Source organism: Thunnus maccoyii, chromosome 9 (genome assembly GCF_910596095.1).
Source record: "Thunnus maccoyii chromosome 9, fThuMac1.1, whole genome shotgun sequence".
Classification (NCBI taxonomy): domain Eukaryota; kingdom Metazoa; phylum Chordata; class Actinopteri; order Scombriformes; family Scombridae; genus Thunnus; species Thunnus maccoyii.
Window position 1 is genome coordinate 32061491 of NC_056541.1, and position 23518 is coordinate 32085008.

At 38.9% G+C, this 23518-nt stretch overlaps 1 protein-coding gene and 1 long non-coding RNA gene across 3 annotated transcripts; both read right to left on the reverse strand.

Moving 5' to 3' along the window:
* Nucleotides 1-1384: 1384 nt before the first annotated feature.
* Nucleotides 1385-21989, reverse strand: noxa1 (NADPH oxidase activator 1). 2 transcript variants are annotated; one of them, XM_042420190.1, is made up of 17 exons: nucleotides 21935-21989; nucleotides 20706-20910; nucleotides 18017-18191; nucleotides 17200-17282; nucleotides 16179-16287; nucleotides 13869-14003; nucleotides 12972-13079; nucleotides 11934-11993; nucleotides 11807-11844; nucleotides 11544-11682; nucleotides 10666-10734; nucleotides 10228-10315; nucleotides 7085-7194; nucleotides 5244-5404; nucleotides 4748-4856; nucleotides 3504-3627; nucleotides 1385-3330 (listed from the first exon to the last, which is right to left on the reverse strand). In XM_042420190.1, the coding sequence occupies exons 3-17, from the start codon at nucleotides 18188-18190 to the stop codon at nucleotides 3224-3226; spliced, it is 1614 nt and encodes a 537-aa protein (XP_042276124.1). In that variant the 5' UTR covers nucleotide 18191; nucleotides 20706-20910; nucleotides 21935-21989; the 3' UTR covers nucleotides 1385-3223. The 2 variants fall into 2 exon arrangements, with proteins under 2 accessions (XP_042276124.1, XP_042276125.1); XM_042420191.1 differs by lacking the exon at nucleotides 21935-21989 and having other exon boundaries at nucleotides 7085-7191; nucleotides 20706-20807.
* A 476-nt stretch (nucleotides 21990-22465) lies between these two features.
* Nucleotides 22466-23187, reverse strand: LOC121904621. Its single transcript, XR_006098263.1, has 2 exons — nucleotides 22914-23187; nucleotides 22466-22737 (listed from the first exon to the last, which is right to left on the reverse strand). It is a non-coding gene; the product is annotated as an uncharacterized LOC121904621 (long non-coding RNA).
* Between the last annotated feature and the right edge of the window lie 331 nt (nucleotides 23188-23518).

Here is a 23518-nt window from a genome sequence, read left to right on the forward strand (position 1 = left end):
CAAAAGAGAAGAGTCTGACTAGCAACTTAGGGCCCTGTTGTGGTGGTGGTACCAGGTGCCTTTCATTGGCAGAGCGTAGTGAGCGAGTGGCAGCGTACACCTGAATGAGGGAGTTCAGGTAGGTGGTAGGTGGGAGCCATTTTAGTTGCTGTTTTGTAAGTAAGTGTCAGTGTTTGAATATGATGCAGGCAGCAACTGGGAGCCAGCAGGGTGACATTTGCTGTTTTGGGCTGTTGAAGACCAGCCATGCCACCGCGTTCTGGATCTTCTGCAAAAGTACCTGCAGGGAGGCCTGCCAGTAAGGAATTGCAGTAGTCAGTGTGTGACATTACGAGAGGCTGTACCAGGAGTTGTGCTGCATGCTCAGACAGGTAGGGTCTGATCTTCCTGATGTTGTACTGGGCGGATCGACACGACTGAGTGATTGAGGTCATGTGAACCTTAAAGGTTAGTCGGTGATCGATCATGACACCCAAGTTTCAGGCAGACTTTGTGGGCATGAGATGGGTTGATTCGAGCTGGATGCTGATGTTTTGTTGTATAGAGGGACTGGCCAGACCTTCAGCTGAAGGCAATGGCACAACCCGCCCAAAAAAGAAAGCTCAGATTTGGTCTCATGAGACCATAAAGCCACTCTCCACTCAGACATCTCAGAGCCTCCTTCATGCCTTCTGGCAAACTCTAGCAAAGCCTTAGTGAGAGTCTTTGAATAGCTTTGTTTTTTTACTCTCTTTTATGAAGCTATGAGGTAGTGAAGTTCCTGGCCTGCTGTTCCTGTGTGCACAGTTTGTCCCAGCTCAATCTCAAAAGACTGTAGCTTCAGAGCTGCTGTGGGTGTCTCAGTGGCCTCCCTCACCGCTGCCCACCTCACCACGAGGACCGCCTGCTCTGTGCAGATTCTCTATATTCTCTATAGCTCTTTCATAAGTCTTTACTCATGAAAATATTTGCTTCATCTGATTTATCATTAACACTTTGACTGTACACAGCCGATCAGCATTTGAGTAATTACATGAGTATTAACAATGCTTCAAATATCGGGTTACTCTTGAAAATGTTCTTATCTATGTTCTTAATTCTTTCAGTGAGAGCCGTAGCTACCACTGAGCATGCTGAGGTCATGTCCTCAGTAATTCTTCTGGGAATTTGGAAGCTTTTGCACCCTGGGGGGAGTTTATATTCTAAAATTAACAACTTATGGTGGGTATTTTATAGGCTGATTCCAGTATTTTTTTACCCCATGTGCTTAAAATTGACAACCTTTAGGCCAACAAATATATAAAGGATTTGGTATTTCTCCAACAGTTTATTCCTGTTAGTATTTACAGCTTCATTTGGGGAATTAAAATGTGCAGAAACATATTTTTGAGTGGAGGGGGACTTTAATTATTTGAGGATATAGAGCTTCAATACACAGCTTCGGTAATCCTTTAAGAAAATATATCTGAATAGCCTTTTTTTTTTTTAGCATTTATAAACAGTATACAAATATTTAATAAATAATACACAATGATTTGATTATAAGCAGACACAAGGACAATTTAAATGTTGAATAATGTACAGTATTTGTCAACAATTATAACTTCCTTGTCTATGTCTTGTTGATATATGTCTTCTAATATGAAGACATATATCATTCATTATCTGTTTATAAGCTCCACTTATGGCTGCCCACAGGAGGAGTTATAGTTGTTGAGAGATACATTAATCAAAACTTACCGTATATCTGCTGACAAGTACATTAAAGTGTGTTATAAACCATTATAACTGTTTATATACTGATTGTAAATGCTAAGTATTGGGACTCAACCCTTACATATTCTGACCCCTCACAGTATGGAGTGGGTCATTTTTGACCCACCTCAAATATCTCTTTATAAACCCTTTATAAATCCCTGATATCCAAATTTTGAAACACAAATGTATTTTTCATCCATATATGATCATATATTAGTCAGTAGTCATTAATAAATGGGTGATTGATCCTTCATTAATGTTTCAGGATGTTAGGTTTGACACTATTTGTTAATGGAGAAAATACATTCACAATCACACTACATTATGATCTCATGTTATCTAAAACAAGAGAACAAGACAGCCATAGTTATTTCTTTGAATTTTGTTGACAGTGAAGAATGCAACAATATTTTTGAATGGTAGTTTTCATTATAACCATTAAAACCATCAATCAACACTGCCTGTAAACCACATGCTCTGTCAATTGTACACAATCAACCCCACATTGAGTGTATTAGTCATAAAAGAAAACTAGTTTGTAAATTTCTGATCAGGGCAAGATTCAGATACTGTGCTGATGTGGCTGGTGTGTGGGAAAGGTGGTGACAAGTTACAAGGGCCTTTCTTCCATATTGTCCTCCTCTTCTACTATTTCCTCTTCAGCTCATTGTCTCCTTTTTCATCTTGGATCAACAGATCCACCAAATCAGTCCTTCCACCCCACCAACAGTGTCAAGGCACTGTGACCCTATGTGCCTACTGTGTGTACACCATATATGCAATATATGCAATCCAATGCACAGTTTTTTTTCTTCCACTATTTCAAGATTCCCCCGTAACACCTCAAAGGGCTACGGGAGTCCACCTGGGTGGGAACCCTGACAAATGTGGCGATGTGTTGGGAACACAGCCAGTTCTCGTGACAGAGTCAAGGTCCCCCTTGAACTCTGTCCCCACAGCCCCAATGACAGAAATACATAGACATGCCAATCTATAGTTGGACTTTTTCAAGATTCCCCATAACCACCCTTTACCTTGATTTGACCCCCTCTGGTGACTTTAAAATCCATTTGAAAAAATATGGGTCAAATTTGACCCAGAAAACACTTAATATACAGAAAAAAACACACTTTAAAGTTGTTGTAGCAGGATCATTAAAATACTTTAAAACATGACGGTAATATAATTTTGATACCACAGGCGAAACGTATTACTAGTGTTATATAATACAACAGGAATATTACAGTGTTAACATAGAAAATCAGCAGTTAGAGCAGGTTTCAGTACCATAGACATACTCTGAGTCACTATAGCAATGTTATAGTGATACATTATAAGACACATGTTAGAAGGATGATAAAGTCAACAGATGCACTGTAAGTCCCTACAAGAGTGTTGGTACACTACAGTGGTTCTTTGGAGGGTCTACATAGCCGGCATTTACAGGTAAAGGTGTTTATTACAAATAACCGCACATGGTCTACTTTTATAACTCGGAGCTCTGAGTGATGCTGGCATTCTCCCTGTAGGCAAAGCAGCTGGGGAAGATGCCTATATTGCCTGCACAGTGTCCCTCCAGCCACTCCTCATTAACTACAAGAGAATGTGAGAGGGAAACATAAAGAGGCAGTGAGACACACATCTGAACACAGGATGAGGCAGTGAGAGTATTTCAGATGACAGTATTGGCTGCTGACGAGACAAATGACTTTTTTATGATTCCAGTGAGGAGTCATTCAATATGATGTTGACCTGCAAGGCCTCACCTTCACCCAGGATGTCGATAGTGTCCCCTTCGCTGAACTCCAGGTCCTCTGGGCCCTGAGCAGCATAGTCATACAGCGCCACCATCTGGTAGAGGATGGTACGGTTCGCCAGGGGGTCTTCTGACTGAGGTAAGACAGCACATGAGGGGAAGGTATTAGTATAGCTGTAAAGTAGATGTTTTCCTGGCGGCATAATTCATCAATCTGTTAACATTATATTTCACTTTTTAAAATAGCAAGGCCCTCTATGAGTATTTTCTTTGAACCATCCGCTTGAAAAAACTGCAACATCCTCACCCAAAATGTCAAAATAATATCAGTGTTACTACAGCTTGTTTCATCATTAATGCCTAAAAGACACTAAGCATAAAGAATTGAAGAGGGTATATTCACTTTGTATTAAATTGAATTGAAACCCTAATATCCAAATGGAACAATAGCTTTTCGCAAAAACCATCAGTGTGCACATTAGAAGTGGAAATTATTGCCAGATTTATGGCAAATATGATAAAATTGTGAATATTCCAGCTGCTCTATATTTTCTAAATGAATAAATAGTTATTACTGCCAGTGAATGAGTGATTCAGGCTCAGGCGCCAGCTCAACATGAGCACTGTCATTTTTTTGCCCCACCCTAGGAATCCAAATAATTTTCAGTGTTGAACACTGTCTCAGTCGGTTATCTGTGTGCTACAATGTGAGCCCAGTTTTTTTTGCCTACGTTTGTTTACATTGTGGCAAATTGGCACCATTGTAAGTATGTTGAATTAGCTATTAGCGACTCCTGTTGCTGTGCAATGTACCCATGGATGTACAGACAACTATTACTGGATCACTGAAATCCTGAGGAAAATGTGATGACTCTCAGGTAAGTTCTAAGGAGCGTCTTTTTTCTATGGTATCCAAGCTGACCTCAGGATGTTTATGCATGATGGACACTGGTAATAATATCCTTGGAAACTGTAAGATGCACTGAATCTAAAAACATGTTTATAATGTCTGTCTTATGACCCATAGAAGGAATATCTCCTGCACCTCACAGTTTGAAAAACTCTGCTCTGGACTGAAGAACTTGTTTGTGCATTAATAAACTGATATTAATAACCCACCGTTAATATATATTGATTAGTGCAGTTTTATAATGTTAGGTTTGCAACTGCAAGCCCTGGTGATGACCCTGCTTTGGTACACTGGATGATGTAAGTTTCAAGCCTGGATGTGTAGTTGTGAGTTTAAATCCTCACCTGGCACCACAGAGTGGCTCTGCCAGCCTCGGCCACCTCTTGCATAGTGTGGCCCGGCTCCACCTCCCCACTCAGAGGAATCAGCACCTGGGAGCCATGCTGCTTATGTCTGATGAGAGAGAGAGGGAATGGAGGTTGAGGGGGAGGGGAGTAAAGAGGGAGAAACAGATGATGTTGTTGTCAAGATCTTATTTATGTTTGACAACTGCACAAATCATCAGCCTGGTGGCCCCATGGGATGTAATGTCATGTTTTCATAATCTGTTTTATCTCATGATAATAGTGCACCACTGCTATGCTGCTGTTCTTGGACTCTACTCTCATGTCCATCTAGCCACAGCTTCAGTGTCCAATGTGTCTCATGCTAACATCTCTTAACCAGAACACATATTGGACCCACAGGGTGGAGTGGACAAAGAAAAGCATATTTTTAGAAATGAGGTATCACTTGTTGAAATTCAAGGAGACAGAAGTGGGTTGGCAGGCCTGTGGTTACCTGAGGCGCAGATGAGACGCTGGCTGGCCCAATTTTTGTGCGATTCGTTCCTTCAGTTCATGGTACGGTGTGTCCAGAGGGACAGACAGAGCCACGGTGTATGTGTAGTGGACCTTCACCACCAGAGAGTCCGCCTTTGCCCCCTGAGATGAGCTGGCATACTGGGAGCGCAGAGCAGAACACATTTAAAGATACTGAAAGTACAGCCAAAGGGTTATATTAGTTTAATATCAAAGATTCACTGGTGAGTATGATATGTTAGGTAACTATATTAACATCAGCACTAACAGGAATACTAGCGGCAGTAGTAGTAATACTTTTATTATTAGAATTTTGAGTGTCCCATAATGGTCTATTTGTGGCTTTTACATAGATAGAACCTGCCTAATTGTTTTGGGGCCCTAATGAGAAAGCAGTTTTCCTACCAACCCTATTATAAACCAGCATACAACACATTTAGGCAAGAAAACCACATTAATATTTTCCTCACTTCTAAAAAAATGATTGGGAAGGTTTGCAAATGAATATACAAGCACAAATAAATACTGTATCTGATTATTACAGTTCTGTACAGTCTTTCTCATGTAAAGTGCAAATGAACGAGAGAGTCTACAGCCTGGCTCTGTTTTTTGGACTTAAAACTTTGACCTGATGGTGGCTGGCGCTGGATGAAGAGTCAGGGATTCATCATAGTCAATAGGATACGTCCCTTGGGACACATGAACGTCTATACAAAATATCATGGCAATCCATCCTTGGATGTTGAGATATTTCAATCTACAGAACCGAACGATGGACTGAGCAGATTTTAGAAGCAAGATTTCTAGAATATGATTTAGCATTCAAAATAACCTGTAACTACTGTTCACTGTTTATTAATCTACACACAGGTTACAAATGAACACATGCTTTATTAATCTGCTTGCTCAAATTATCATTCATTGTATCAATGCTATCATATGATCCACAGCACATTTGTACTTTGCTGCTACAGGGGCCCCTGGTGGCCAGAGGGACCCAAAACAAACCACTTTCTATGCTTGCACTTTGGGACATTTCTAGATTATTATTGAACAAATTCAGGGGGACAACTCAAAAAAAATCATTTGTAAATTTAAATTTAATGAATGTCTATTCTAAACATCTGCTTTCCACCTGTATATATTTTGCCAAAGACTTTGGTGCAGTAACCAAAAAGTTTGACAGTGACCATAGATCAACTTCAAGCCTCAGATCTACTGGATGTATCTTTCCCGTAAGATCGGAATAAATTAAATACAACCAGACTGCTGAATGCATTTGCGTCATACATACATTGTACATGGTGATTCAACTAATTGGTTAGAGTTATCAAATAACACGTCTCTAGCTGAGGCAGGTTGCCATGGTTCACTCATCAAGGGCTGACTCATCACTTAAAACTGAAATCTTCCTGGGTAACATTAACGGAGAGGAACTGTTATTTAATGGTAAATTTGGAACAGGAAGTCCATTAGTTATTTCAGGTAAGAACGAATCTTTTCAGGTCACTGTTCCATGCAGAGACACAAAAACTCTCAAATAGTGCAGAATATTTATATCCAAACACTGACTACCTCTGCCTCCCCTGAGCGTCACAGTGACTTAATCAGGACACATCAGCATTCCCCCTGCTAAGTTCAACCTGACAAAGCAGTTTATTCAAAAGTCCACACCAACCCTCTATATTTAGATGAGGTAGAAAGAGAATGAGTTTAGGTGTAGGCTATGTGTGTCATAAGCTGGGTGTGCGAGGAAAAGAACTTCGATTTGATTCCACCTCTCAGCACAGACGAATCTGGCTTTCAGAGGGGCGTTATTACCTGGTCGCTTGCCGCGTTGGCTGTGTACTTAGGAGGCTCTGAGGCTGGCAGCGGCGCGTGGGTGGCAGTGGTGTAGGATGGTGGTGGAGTGTCTGAGGCAAAACGCACTGCTGAGAAAATACAGTACAGGTGTAGTCTGAGCACACACACATGCGCACACAATAGAAACCTGATGGATGATTAGACAGATACATGTGGCATTCTCCACTATTCCGGAGAATTACTCCGACATCTAAGAATCAACTTGTTTCTTTGGGTTCTACAGTGAAGAGTTCTTGAACAAATGATTTGGCTTTAAATATTGAGACTGAACATTTATATTTTCATTATTTTTATTTTTAAAACTTTTAATCCAACATGAACAAGTCCTTTAAAATACTTTCAAAAATATTGCACCTACAATGCATACTGCAGCTTCTGTGGTCAAATCAATCAAATTTGTCCTGAGTGTGGTGCTGGGGGAAAGGTCATGGGGCCATTAAAGGGACAGGTTGTATGAGGTAGTTATCTATAGTCAGTGTATCACCTGCAGTAGATTTGGGTCAGTACATTCCCAGCAGAAGCACTTTGTGACCCAAACAGTTGATATGCAGTGTAATGTTGTGTTCACACCAAACACAAAGCAAATTTTTCACACAATGAGATTACATATGAAGTCAATGTAAAGACACGAATAGATGTAAATTAGCGCCGGACGACGCAAATGACGCAAATAACGTGACACGAATGGTGCGAATTCACGAAACTCATGGCGCGCATGACACGAAATTGAAAATATTCAACTTGAGCAAATATTTTGCACGTATCACGGGGCCAGACCGGGGGATTCAGCCGTGGCTTGCCGACAGACAGCTGCTGAGAGGTGGCCAGCTCTGGAGGGGAGAGCCGGGGAGCACGTTGTTGCTGCACACCGGTCACACCGGATTACCAAACCAGTCGCACCGGATTCTGCTGTTATCCGTAGCCGTTTACTGGCTGGAAGAGTTTGTTTTTTTTTAACTAACACCGGAGTCACACACCCCCCTCGGCTGCTGTCATCAATAACAAGCTAAATGCCTGTGACTTTATAAAATTTTAAATTTAAACTAGTAGACATCTAGGTGTTTAAATGGGTCATTGCCATATATATGGCATTATCTTTATCTATGGCAGTGTCGATGGAGCAGCTACAATGTTTAGCTCTTATTGATCCGAAAATAAGCATTTTAAAAGTTGTTTGCTTGTAGTCTTGTGGAAAGATCTGACAAAGGAATTCAGACTTTTCACAAATCGGCATCATGATGTAGTTATTTCGGCATCCTTTTGATTCGTTTATTGCAATTAAATCACAGCAAAATCTAAGTTTATTTTGAGTTCATACTGCTTTAAGGTCCGTAGTTGTCGTCTGGGAATGGTTAGTAAATAAACAGATTTTTGGGGGGAGTTTTGTGTGACAGGTTAATGCAGTTTATCACAGCAGAGCCAACAGAGAAGAGTTGATAATGTATCTGTTACAGATAAGTGTTGGTGTGACTGTTGTTAGTAGGAGAACTGAGCCAATATATTGGCAGGCAGGCTGAGCTTCAGTAACATCACTGGCTGGCTCTCATTGTCCTGGTGGAGACTAGTCTGTGCCTGTCGATACTCGCTGGCTGTTTGAGGCAAATAAACATAAATAATCCCGCGGCCAAACTTGCGCAAATTACACTTGTATAAACAGGAATATAGAAGTTCTATGATTGAGAAAATGTAGTGCCAAAGGAAAGAGCTGTCTGACGGCAAGATAGAGCGGTGAAAATATTTTAAATATAGCATATACTTAAACTGATGTCGATTTTTTTTGGATGGGCCTTTATTTAGGTGGCTAAAATATGTTTTGCTGTTGGTTCCATTCACAGCAGTACATTGCTTAGCTTCTGCACCAGTACTCCTGTCTGCTTCTCCAAACTGCAGGTAATACACTGACTCTGGAGAACTACCTCATACAACCCCACTTCAAAAAATGCAAACTATCCCTTTAAAACCAAAAGTGTTTATCCCTTTAGGAACAAGAATGCATTCAGGAAACAATAAGAAAACAGGGGATCACCAAAATAATCAGGAATCATCCTCTGGAGATTATGAATTCTGGTAACACTTTAAGTTATGGATCCATAATTTCATCATAATTTCCTAAAAATTTTCCATGAAAGACCTCTGTAATTTGTAGTCAATCGATACTCTCTGAACTAGTTAGCAGTAAATTACAAGTGTAACCTAGAGCATGTTTAATGTTTTATTTATTGTTTATTTCAATATAATAATATAATAAATAACATAAAATGTACTGTAGTTAATTCATATGTCACGTTGCTCTTTTGTGAAACTTTATTAAGTATATACAGTGAAAAAAAGGAAATTAAAAAATCTTGTGGCATACACCTTTGCCCCACATAACACGCACTTTTGGAATGATGCACTGATCTTTTGAGTCTTTTACTTGCAGTGAGCTGAACATGTAAAAATGTAATATGAGTCTATATGCAAGAATAGGATTCAAAATATATGGAGAATAAAGTTTACAATACTCAATGAATAATGAACTTAGATTTCACATTTAAAACAGTTTAAATTTTAACTTAGGTTCCTTCCTCTGCACATCAATAACTCAACAAACTGAACTCTGTAACTGTCTCAGAACTTTTGTTTTTGCTGTAATTAGTCCCAAATTGCAAGGTTCTTTCTAGGAAACTTCCTAAGAAATGATTGGAGAAAAATAAAGCGTTACCATACCAAATATACTGACATTCTGGCCAGTAGGAAGTAGATGTCTTGCCCCAAAATAAAATATTGGGTGGACACACTTACAGACCTACAATGTGACTTTTCTGTCCTTGCACCCTGCTGCAGAAGCAAGCATCAGCACTGGCCTTCATCTTTTAAAAGTAAATTCAGTGCAACAGTAAACTCAGATTCCATGAACATGGAAATCACAGGCAACCATGTAGTGAAGATGGAGCCACAGTGCCAGACTGCACAGATGAAAAATATAAATAAAATAATAAAATATCTGTCATAATTGAGAAGTGCTTCCTATTGCAGATCTGAGGAAAGAAGGAGGAGAGGTCTTCCTCTCCTGTGACAGGAGAAGTCAGAGTAAGAGTCAGAGTAGGATTGGTTTTTACCCTGAGGAGGAGCTGCAGGGCTGGGCCGGGCCTGTGGGCGAGTGGGTGGCTTGAGCTCTGGTGGGAGGGGGATCCCACTGGGGACTCTCTGTGGAAGAAGACAAGACAGCAAATTTATTTTTTCAACTGTGAAAAAAAACATTGAATTTTTCTCCCAGCAGGAGCGCAGTATTTTTGTTGAAATGAGCAGAGTATTCTTGTGACTGTTCTGGCTGAAGGGCTGTTAACTGTGGCAGGAATTTTTAGGGCATTTTAATGTATTTTCCCTGACACAACAGTTTTGCCCGCAGAGATAAAGCTCTGCACAGCATCAATCTCATTTTGAGCAATCTGTGAAGTGCCTTTATTAAAGCCCAGGCTGTGTTCCTCTCAGGACGAGCCTGAAATATGATGGCTAAAGCATCACAAAGTATATCATTACATGAACAAATACATTACATTCTCCTTTTTGCCTTTGGTCGTCTTGACTTCTGCAGGCTCGAGAAGGGACATTGGCAGAAGTCCTCTCTGAAAAATACAAATAAAAATCAAAAAATGAAATATAAAGTTTCTGACCTACAAAAAATGCTGTTTTGTCAAAAGCCACCAGGACCACAGCCATCAAATACTCAGTACTGTGAGAATCAGGTGGTTTTAACAACCTGAAGAGGATTTCTGCTCTGCAATTGCGTGCAAATTATACATGGTGGGTTTTGAAGATTAAATACAATTAACTTTGATTGTTTTTATATATTTTTCTCCCCATAATTATAGCATTATCCTAAAGGTTTTGTAGGGAGATAAAATGTAAAGAAATAGAAAATATTACTCATAAAAAATATGTTACAGATTACAGTTTTTAATTTTGCTGACTAGTAGTATATTTCTTTAGGGAGTGGGCGCTCCGGGGGCATTTATGACCTCAATATCTCAAAAATCTGGACTACGTCCCTGCCAGCCATTTCTGTAATAATAGCACTCCTGTAAGCACACACACTGATAAATAACTATATATCAATTTGAGTCAATTTGCATTTATACCAACACAGTTTTAAACTGAATTTAAAGCTGCAACAAATTATACTTGCTATATTAATGATGGATCAAATTACAATGCGAAATCTAAAAGGAGTTGCTCGTAGTGACAAATCCACTGAATATTATCACCAACTCTGCAGCTCCTCTTAGCGTCTTTTAGCCAATTGTTTTAAAACTCAAGTAGGGAAACACAATTTTTCACAACACACCTTGTTGTCTTAAATGAAATTTAACCTATAAGATTAAACCTGTATCTTTGGCTGACTATACTAGATTCAGCTGCTTCTCTTTTTCCTCACCTGTCCATCATATATGACAGTTGCCATCCCATCCCTGTCCTCCTCACCAAATAAAAATACCATGGCCCCTCCCGGCACTGTCAACTGGCCCGGGCCCCGAGCCATGTAAGGAACCTGCATACGCATGTATCGAGAATCCCTGACAGAGAGTGAAAAAACAAAATCAGTCGCATCTTTTTACTTGAATGTGTTGAATAATAGTAATATTGCTTTGTCACAGTAATATTAAAGGCTCAGATCAGTATGTGACTGGTGATACTCACTGAGCTCCATCCACTTTGGGCTCATAGAAACCAGGCTTCTGTTGAGAGGACAGAGTGACAGTTAGCAAGGCAGTGACTGACATTAATATCAGGAATGTATCCACACTGACACTGTGGTCAGTCTTACCTGCAGCCTCAGAGGTTCGAAGCCTCCAAAATCATCATTGGGAATCATGGAGGAAATCACCTGCAAGTAGAGCATCATACATGATTGAATCCTGAGCAGCTGACTTCGGATGTAGAGTTTTTACTTCAAATCTGTAAGCATATATCTCAAGGGCTGCATATTTTGTTGAAATAACCAGTTTGAATGTCCCATTTATCATTCTGGATGTAACCAGACAATTTGTTTCTGAAAAGATTGTACTTTCTGAAATTAAAGAGATCAACACCTACAAACAGTTGAAAGCAATACATTGTTTTAACCAACCAACTGATTGTTAATTGCCACATGTCCAAAACTGTTTGAGTTTACATCTACTTCCATGACTAGTCCAGTCTGAAAATAACAATATTTCTAGGTTTTCTTTGATAATACAACATAGTGGTCTCATGTAAGGCTGACCACATTTGTTGTTGGGCCCCCATTGACACCATTGACACAGACAAATAAGTTGTCTCTGCAATAGAGCACTCTACTACGTGATGGTTGGTGGTTGGTCACTTCTAAAAGACAGAGGTTGTCAGTGCAAGGATTTATGAGTGATTGTGGTTTCTCTTCGTGGTTCAGATTAAGATTCTTGCAGCAGTGGTTTGTATTGGTTGTAAATGTGCAATAGTGCTCCTGCGTAGAGTGCACAAGTTATCCAGTTATCCAGTCTAGTTGATACAACAGCATGTATGAGTTTCTTGTTGCCAGCAAAGGAGAGCATTTATGAGATGTTTACATAAGTGATAAAAAGATGATTTTCAGATATTGCCCTATTGTTATGATTCTTGAAATTGAGCATTCTCAAAAACAACCCCAAGATTCCTGACATGGTCCTTTGCTTTCAAGATAGAGAGTTATATCTCTTTCAGACATTAATATCATCTTGTGAAGCAAGGATTTAACAGACTTCTGGGTATCCAGCGCTAAGGACAGATACAGGTATTCTTACTTACGATGTGTTGTGGACAAAGATATCTTTCAATACACCCAACATTCACCATGGAGGCACTTTACCTTTGCTTTGCCCAGAAAGTCTCTCTGCTGGAGCTGCTCCACATCCTGTTTCCTGGGACGAAACACCAAACCCTCAGGCACCAGGAGAGGAGCCAGGACCTCCTTCCTCTGTTTAGTCAAACATTTGTTTAAGAGTTTCATTAGGATAATCAATGAATCCCCTGATATACTGAAGATCTACATTACATACGGTATCAGTGGGCTTTTTACTTCCTTAATGTGATGTTATTCTGATTGAAACTAGATGTTGGGATGCCACTCACAGTTTCCAGATATATTTGCAACTCCAAAATTCTGTGGCAATCCATCCGATAGCTGTTGAAATGTTTGAGTCTCAACCAAAGTGCTGGGCTGACTGACAGACTGACATTGCCATCCATAGACCCCTGCTGCCAATTTAACTCAAGGTCCACATACTAGATTTCTACCGAGGCTTTCAGTCACATCTTGTGATCTTTATCAGAGGACAGAGTTTACTCAGTTGTCAGTTGAACTTAAAGTTTGGCAGACATGACAATTGCATAGAGTGTTTTATTAGCTCAGTACATGTATGACTCATTCTCAACAAGATAACTACAGAATCTTGCTGCTGATTGATTATCAGCTGATAGGGGTTTAGCATCATACCTGCCTCCTTATACCAACCACACCTGCATTCAAGCTACGTGAAAAGCAGCACACCAGCATGGCCATGGAGCACTGCCAATGACTGACTTCCAGGAAGTTTAACTTTAAAACCTAATCTTTATTTCCTTGTTGAGACATTCTTGGAAATGTAACAGAAAACATACTAAAATTACGTAAATAAAATTAACAGTGCAAGGGTAATTGTGTTTGGAAATTTGTCTAAATTCAGTCTCATGCCCTTTCAGAGTTGTGGAAGTTCATGACACTCACCGCAACGCTGTCCAAAGCCACCTCTACGTTTCCCCCTCGACCTCCTCCTCTCTCCTGAGAGGCTGACAGCAGGACCTCCTTGGCCTGCTCCCACTGGCCCATCCGACAGTACACAGCTGCTGCATTATATAACACCTAGGGACATCACAAGCGTACATCTCTGAACCCTCTCAATAATATTCATATAATCGTTACTGTTGTGTGAAAAACATTTTACATGGACATTTATAAATGTGAGGATTAGAGAGACTTTCACAGTCATATCAGTACCAGTGATTCAATGATTACCTAACTGATATTTCTGTTTTTCACAACTTACTTTCTATTTTTGGAACAAAACTCCCCATGCACTGGAGTTTTAAGACACTGGAGGACGGAGCTATCAGCAAGCACATTTCAGCTACGTCGGCTAAAAAGCTGCAGTATTATTCAGGTATTCATCAGAGTGACATGTCTGTGCATTATATGCTTCTGTTGGAGCTGTGCTTTAACTAGCCAGAGACCTGTGCCAATTTCACAAGTTTTTCTATCTTCAGGAATTATATTTGTCAAAGAAATGTTGCAGGATGCATTGTTCATTCTTTTTTTTTATTGTGTCATAGAAATTGTCAAACTACCTTGGTGATATTTGGATCCTTTATGTGTATATTTAAGTGTGCAGTTCACTGTCTTCAATTGTTCATTTTTTGATTTCAATTGTTCTAATGCTCGTCATAATTCCTAAAATACAGTTCTGTGGAAACGCCTTCCTGTGATGGCAGCTAAACAATAGTTACTTCTGTCACTCTAGGAATCTGTAATGGAGACATTCCAACAACTAAGAGCTGAAGACAAGGGAACATTTGTCTGTTATTCCATTGTGAAAAAAACTGTCAGCTACGAAACTGCTTTCTTCTCTCTTCTTTTTTATGAAGCGCCTGGCTTTTATTTGATAATTCAAATAATGATTATTTAATTGGGTTCGTAAGGATGTTGGAGTGGGACGTTAGACAGTGAGACTTCAATGATTTCAGTGACCAACACTCTTTTTATTGACACTAAGTATTGTATTTAGATAGATTTAGACATCCTTTATACAGGATTATAAGTTTTAAAGCCACATTGATTTTTTGAACACTTGGGAGCAGAGGAGCAAGCTGAAGACATGGACATGTTATCTCCTTATAAAGGTGTTAGCAAACTGTTGCCTTTTTACACATTTGTCTGTCCACCATTTGGTGCTGGAAAAGAAGTATGTTGTCGGTTTATCAGAGCTTATTTTTGGTGAAAAATTGCTCTTTGTTGCAACAAATAAGAATGAAAGTGAAATTTATTGGCCTTAAAACCAAAAACAATAACCTAAAAGAGGCTAAAAAAGTTGGGTGATAAGTCTCTGTGGGTTCATCATCTAGTGACACTTTTTACATCATCACAGTCATTCAATCCATTGGTCATGAACAAAATATGGATATAATGCAGCTTTAAGGATAAAGCAATGAACTCAGTTACATAGTGAAAGGCAGTGAAAGGATTTTTAAAAATAGATTGTGATGAGTTTTTTGGTTGTACCTTTTATTTACACCCACTGATTACCACCCAGCACAAGGTCACCACTGAAAATGCCCAGTTTTCAAGGATGTTCAAGTGCCCATTTAGCATGATCTTTATGCTATCTGTGTATAAATGTATGCAAGGCAATGTCCAAACAAATACCTCTCTTTATCACCAACCACAAGTTAACCTTGGTTCTGCAATCTACCAACTATTGTTTCACCCTCAAGTCCATTTAATAAGGCTACAATCATCATTATCCTGCATGCTTGTGTGAATCAAAATGTTGCTTTAGAATGAGTCAGCTCATTGGAGTGTGCTGGTCAAGGACTTTTCATCGGATCAGAAGGCAGCTGATGCTGACTGTATCTGTTGTGATATTTCCATTGAGTTTTAATGTCACGAGTTAAACCCCAGTTGTAAACATGGTAGCTGCACTAAGCTGCCACAGTTCAGCTGTTTCTGACTGGCTGAGGGCACAGGTGCATCATCTGTAGGAAGCTACAAGATGTCTTATCTGTGCTCTGAGAAATATGTGATGTTGTGTAACCTCTTGTTTAACCTCCATCAATGAGGCTTTGTTAGCTAGAGGTGTATCTTTGGAGGTGATGGCAGTTCTCTCTGTTTTCATTCCTCAGCACTGATAGACCTCATGGATTGGGTTTCCATATTTTTCATTGTAATGTGTCAAGAGAGGCCTGCTGGGTGACTGGTGCTTCTCTATGCGAGTGTAGGTGTATGGTGCAGTGTGTGTGTATGTGTGCAAGGCCAGTGTCAGACCTGCCAGCTGTAGAGTTTGAATCGCAGTCCCAGCTGCTTGTAGTCAATGACGATGTTTCCTCTCATGTGCTTCTGTGCCCAGATACAGTCTGACAGAGCCTCCTCCAACCTGTAGAGACAATGATGCAGCAACCTGGACTCAAACCCTTCATAAATGATCCATAATCCAAATATGATGTTGTTTTTACAGCCATATGATGTCTCATTTGAATCCTTTAAAAGTTGTTACAAAAGCTCCATACAAAAACCAAAGTGTAAAAAACAGCACATTATGATTTAAGTGGGGGTTGTATGCCAAACTATTTCTTGTCCGGGCACGGTGACCTCCACTTTGTCTTTTGTATAGATTCAACAAACGAGGTGTAATGTGTTCTTTAGTGAAGTTAAGAGGTGCTGGTGGATTTCGTTACCTTTGGACAGAGCAGGTTAACTATTTCCCCATTTACATTTTGTATGCTAAGCTAATGGGCTGTTGGTGTTAGCTATATATTTACTACATCCATGGTCTAACTACAAAGTCCAACAGATAAAGTCACCAGAAATTTTCAGAAATGCTTTTTTTCTGTCGTCCTATACTATCAAACTGCCTTTCTCTCTAAAACTGATAGCCCATTGGTTTAAACACAAGATTGACTTGTCACTTACCTGTTTAGAAAGGTATGTAATGTAGTACATTATATTAAAGAAGCAACAATACTATTAGCACCTCTAACAGAACTGTGGTCAAAGGTGGCAGTTACAGGACAATAGACACTGATTTTTCCTTCATTTCCAAAAATTCTCCATTATCTGTGACATGCTAAAGCATAGTATAACAGTAGCACACATACAGAAGAGTAATTAAATCAGTAATGTCAGTTACACCAGACCAAGTAAGATTGTAGCAGCAAAACCTTTGAGTGTATTGAATTGAACAAGGGCATGTTTTGACTCTTCATTTGCAAGAGAGAGACTGTGCTGTTTCTTGTCTTGCTGTAATGTGGTGTAGACTGTAAGTTTGGGATGCAGGGCTGCCTTCTACCTGTCAAGCTGCATCATCACTGCTGCTCTCTGGAAGAAGCCAACAGCGAGACGTTCATCCTTGGCAATGGTGAGGTCCAAAGCCTGGACACGGAAAGAAAAAGACAAGTTCAGGTGGGACACAGACAGATGGAAGTGCATGTGTTACATTTTGTTTCCTTTTTTTCACACTGTTGGTATTTAGCAAGCTGTGTAGCCCAGACTGATGTACCTAGCAAGCAGGTTTGAAGACTATCTTTTAACAACTGCACTAACCATTGACAGGTACGTCACAGACAAACATGGCTGTAAAGTGTCCTAAACATTGTGAAGGGGAAGTATAAAGCTTGGATTTGGGTTTACCACTCCCTGCCATCTTTGTCAGCCAAAAAAATCCGATTTTGGGTTTAAGGAGAAGAAGCCTGGGTGGAACTGAGAGGGGGAACGCTTTTGTCAACCCTTATGACATTCTTCCAGACAGCAATTCATATAAAACACTTAGACTGGTTGGAGATGTGCAATATCAGAAAATCTTACAGGATTTTCATGCATTTCTCAAAAGGCATTTAATTAGCTTCATTCCTACCTGATGAAAAAGGCAAGGGTAAACAGGTGTCACAAGTATGAAAACAGCCTCTTAGGACAAAGATGATATAAAGCTAAAAGAGATCTGCTACATTATTTAAGTAATGATGATGGATGATGAAAAGAAAAGAGAATTTTTTTTGATTTCAGATTAACTAACATGTTCATATCTAGACATCTGGTTTCAGTGGCCCAAAGAGTGGCCAGTCATCAAGCCCCCAGGAGCAACTATGGTTAAATAAGGATCAAGAAACCTTCAGGGCCAGATCCAGCTGTCCAAGAGACAGGTGCGCAGAGGCAGCGGTGAACAGAGTGCGAGACGTGGGTTCAGTGATCTCCTTGAGTTTAGCCAGAGCTCCTTGCCAGTCTTTGGCATCCACAGCCTGCACCGCCTCATCCCACAACCGCAGTAACTCAGTGTAAAGCATTCTGGATGTTGGAGAAAAGAGGAGAGCAAAATCAAGAACAACAGACATAAAAATCAACCATAAACATGGTTGTTGCATTTTTGTTTTCAGCAAAGGTCAGTTTTTTTTACTCTTGACCATTGACTGCATTTACAATGTACAGTAATTTCTACCTTGAAATTAGATTTTACTGAATTGTATTTATAATTTGTTTATATTAATAATACTTTATTGATAAAATTGATATTTGTACACACTTTGCAAGACAAAGGCTTGAGAAAGCCCATCAAGACCAAATTGTATTTTATACAGTTTACACTTGAGTAAAAAGAGAGAAATTGCTGTTTCTCAAACAACAATAACTGTGGTGGTGAGACAATAAAAGAAATTTAAAAAAGGGGCTTGAAGACATCTTACTGAGAAAGGAATAAGAAAATGACAACTAAAATTAGATTTGATCAATGGAGAAAAAATCTAATAACTATGAAACACATTAGCTTAACAAAGGGAGGAAAGTAAAAAAAACATATTGTACATACATACTGTATGGGAATTACTGCTAGTAGGCATGACATAAAAATGTTAGAAAAGGCAAGGCCCCGATATATCAAGTAGTTTGGTTCATCAAACCTGAGCTTAAAATTTGTGAGAGAATAATCAATTCAGTTCAATTTTATTTATATAGTGCCAAATCACAACAAAAGTAATCTCAAGGCACTTTTCACATAGAGCATCTTCTTCAATACAACATGATGTTCATTTTGTAAATTATGGTTCCGTTTAATTTAAATTTGAATACAGCAGGGAATGCTTTAGGGCATAGCTATGTTGTGATTGACAAGTAGCTACCACGGCGACAACATTGGTAAGGTAACGTGAACATGGCGTAACCCTAGATTAGTATAGACATAACCGTAGCTGTTGCTATTTCAGTGTGTTTTCAGTTCATGAAAGTTAATTGTAACATTTTGGTCACCTAAAAAGTCTTGTTCAGTGTTTGGTTGTGCTAAAAGACCCTCTAAGGAGTCAGATGTTTTTTTCCAGTAAGTACATTTTTGTTATAACAGTTTTAAGCCCATTTTTCACTTGCAAATATTAGCATTAGCATTGACATTATCACAGTTAATCATAGACTAACCACGCTAACCAAGCTAGCACTTCTGGCTTCAAAAAATCCAAGATGGCGACGGTCAAATTGCCATACTTAAGGCTTCAAAACATGAGTCCACCAACCAATGGATGATGTCACAATTGCTACATCCATTATTTTTATACAGTCTATGGTCTAGACAACTGTAATTCTCTTTTTACCTGCCTTAATAAATCTTCCTTGGACTGTTTACAAACCGTACAAAATGCTGCTGCTAGGCTTTTAACATGATCCAACAGGTGGTCACACAATACACCTATTTTAACTGCTCCTGTTCCTGTTAATTTTAGAATTAATTTTGAAATTCTGGTGCTTACTTATAGAGCCCTACATGGCCAGGCTCTACATCATATCATGGACCTTCTACACCCCCACACCATGAGCCGAGCTCTTAGGTCCTCTAACCAGGGTCTTCCCTAGAACACGTTTCAACACTCAGGAAGATCGTGCATTCTAGTCGGCAACATCTAAGCTCTGGAATAGTCTCCAAATAAGTCTGAGGTCTCTGCACTGTGTGGACTCCTTTAAAAGGCAGTTAAAAACCCATCGAACAGACATTTAGGTAGCATGTGGTATTTTATGTGTTAACTGTTTTATGCCTGTTTTTCGCCTATGTGTTTTATCTGTTGTTTATCTTCGTTTTATTTATTTTGACTGTGAAGCACTTTGTGACTGGTGTCTGTGAAATGTGCTATAAACTTTACTTACTTATATATTTTAGTATTACTGGATTACTATTACTGATGCATCAGCATGGAAGCAGCATTCGTATGTTTCTGCCGGTCTAAATGAGGCTAATTTAAAGTTTATATCCTGTTGTAGTTCAATCTATAATCATATTCTAACAGTTGATTATATTGAAGCTTTTGAAAACTTTAATCTGAAAACTAAGTAAACTCACTATAGCTATCACATGTAGAGTAGAAAGTGCAAAATTTCTGTCTGAAATATGGTAGCAGAAGTATAAACTTAAGTAAATGTAATCACTTTCCACTGCAGAAAATAAATAGACTGATAAGGTTAAACTCAGTATTCTGCTGTAGTGAGACAATTTGCACATCTATCAATATTCAGCAAAATAAAGCAAATAAAAGTAGCAAATATAGTAAGGCAAATATAATGCAGGGTCAAATTATACTAAATGTTATCTGTTAACGATTAAAAATCAATAAAAAATCAACACACAAATATACAACAAAACCTGTAAAATAAGGAGAAACCTGCAGAGAAACTGCACTGTTTTTAATGTTTGTCACTCTGCATAATTTTCCTGGAACACTTCCTTGTACTCAATTCCTACCAGCACATGTTGTCCATTTCAGAGCGTACAAACTGAAAAGTTCAATAGAGACATTTTAAATCAGCTACATTCAGACTGCTGCTTACCTTCTGCTCCTGAACGAGAGTCCAGTGCGTGTTCAGTCAGTGTCCAGCTCTGCCTCACTGCCTGCTGCTCTCCTCATGTGTGCCAAAAGGAAAGTGAGGGAAATAGGCCTCCTCAGGAGTCTCCACCCTGCTGTTGCTACCAGGAAGTTCTGCAACCACATTCCCCAGATAGGACCCAGTGAGGCACACAGGCTCTGGAATTCACCTGTCAGTGTGGCAATTACAACACACATGAGTCACACAGGGTTGAACATCAGCTGAATCGTAATTAAAAGAAAAAAATAGCAAACCTACTGTCAATGATATTCTGTAAATGCCCCAAATTTCTGGAACTCTATTGTCTTGTGTGGTAAAATCCCCACTGTATGACTGTATGGACAGGTGGAAATAAATGTGAACTCCTGTAACAATACAGGTTATGGTTTCTATGGCAGGTCTCAGTATGGTGAGTCATCATGTTATGCTAACACAGTGTGGGACTGTTACTCTTTTGTGTTTACGTCATAGATTTACTGAGAAGTTTTGAATGAGATCTATTCAGAGTGACCTTTGACCTCTTGTTACAAGGAATGTTTAAGACAAGGAAGTCAGGGGGAAAATTGACCTTGCTTTCCAGAAGACACAGCCCTTCAAACATCAAGTGACTCAGAGGGGATCGTAAAACATTTGGTAATGTAAAATACAGCAACAGATGGATTTTATGTTAAGTTCCCAGGGCATACTGGGTCAACCTGCTGTTCATGTTGTGTTTTGTTGTTGATGTGCAGAACAGTCACAGTGTGGCCCCACCCACCACACACACTCCACAGATAAATGCAGCACAGCCTGATTTCCACTGGTGGAGCAAGCTGTATCAGGTCAAGGTGAAACTAACTTCACATGTTTTATATACAGTTTCATAGTTGAATCTATTGTATAATATTGTTTTCAGTTAACCAATTGTATTTTATAATGATATCACATATCTTATTTAATAAGATATGTAAGATTTTTATGTAAAATATGAATCTGTAAAGAGAATTATTATTATGCACTACTATCAAGTTCTACTGTTTCTATTTTTATCCCTTCTTTTATATGCAGCATGGACATACAGTTCATTCACTGTTTCCTTTTTCCTTTTTTATTAATACTACATATTTCTATGCTTGTAACATTTCTTAACACAGTAACACAGATGCACCTTTCAAAACAGGTTTTAACATGTCAATATAGAAACATAGACGCACCTTTTAGTTTATTCATAGTCCTGTTTCACAGCAGACATTATTGACTTGTCATAGCAGGAAAAGCACAGGTGTTACTAATAACAGTGGGCCTCATTCACCAACCGTTCACCAATGTTTTCTTATTTGGGATTTGTTCTTAGGTAAGAACTGAATCTACACACAGTCAAGAGCACACTTATGCACGTTTGAGTGCTGACATGTTGCATGTGAAAAATAATTGGTTATTGCATTTTCTTCAATTCTACAGTTGTATAATATTATGGGATTTAAATTACATTTGTATAATTTATAATATTTGTAATAATTATTGTCATTATTTTACAAAGCATTATGGTCTTTTAAAACAAATAAACACAAACAACAAGAGGATGTGCGTCCTTGCCCACTCCTCCAACAACAGACTTGCTGTCCAAGTTTGACAGCAATTAATTGTTTGTAAATAAAGACTTTAAAATTAATTTAACTTTTACAGTGTGATTATTTATAGCCTACAATTAATATCAAGAAAGAAACACATCACTTAAAAGTCAATTAGGTTTGAGCGCATATCTTTATTTGTATTATTATATTATTATTTGAATTAAACATTAAATTCTTCAAGTGTCTTGGAGATTGTGGTCAGTGTTGAGGCTATCTGTGAAAGTGTTTGGGCCATTCTCTCTTGGTTGTCCAGGATTCTGAGATCAGACATGGGACAGTTTAATGGGACCTGAGTGGACGCATGGAGGTACTGCTGCATGAAGGTGCTGGCTGCGAGGTGCCAGGTTCCAACTCAGAGGACGGCTGCCTCAACAGGAGATCATCTGTAAATAAATGATAAAAATCAAACCATTGTAGTGAACTTTTATATCGAGGGGTTTCAGTTATGCAATTTTTGCAACAGCAAATGTTTAAATTTTGAAAACAAACTAAGCACTTAGGTAACACTTTTTAAACACATGTTGAAGAAGATAACACTTATTCACAAGAGTAATAGTACCCCATGCATATTTTTTCTGTTATTTTGTATCCACTACTGATGCCACCACATATGACAGCTTGTTTGGTGTTCACTTCCTGCAGCAGTACCTCCACCTCAGAACTGTTGAGGGGTTTTTACGTTTGGAGTCTGGTGCTCCACCCTCTTTAGACTTTCATTTAGGCATTCTCGACTTCTCAACTTTCTTCTCAATTTCTGTGTGTGGTTTCTGTGTGTGCACATGGCCCTGCAGTGGAGATTGATGGGGCGTTTACCTATGCTAATTGGGATCACCTGGCTTACCTTGATTACTTAGAACTGTGCTTTATGTCGTCCAGTTGGCCAGCAATAAATGACCGACTAGATATTTCCAAAAAAGAATTTAAAAAAAAGAAATAACTGTAAAATACATAAATAAGTAATCAGATATATTTTCTGTATTTCTTCTTTTATTTATATATTCATGTATTTCCACTTTTTGAAACTGTTTTTAAAAGGTAAATGTATTTGTGTGGCATTCCCTGGAAATTATATTTTAGTAATTTGGTATCTCCACCTTTTTTTTTTCTGCTATGAAACAAATATGCAACTTTTCTCACAAGTTGATCAACACATCAGTTCTATTT

What these genes read in the sequence shown, in the direction of transcription:
- noxa1 (XM_042420190.1), bottom strand. Translation starts at nt 18,190, where the DNA reads ATGCTTTACACTGAGTTACTGCGGTTGTGGGATGAGGCGGTGCAGGCT. An exon ending in ACTTTCTGGGCAAAGCAAAG is followed by an intron (nt 11,994 to 12,971) that starts GTAAAGTGCCTC and finishes CTCTACTTGCAG; the next exon opens with GTGATTTCCTCCATGATTCC. An exon ending in CTGTCATATATGATGGACAG is followed by an intron (nt 10,735 to 11,543) that starts GTGAGGAAAAAG and finishes TGTATTTTTCAG; the next exon opens with AGAGGACTTCTGCCAATGTC.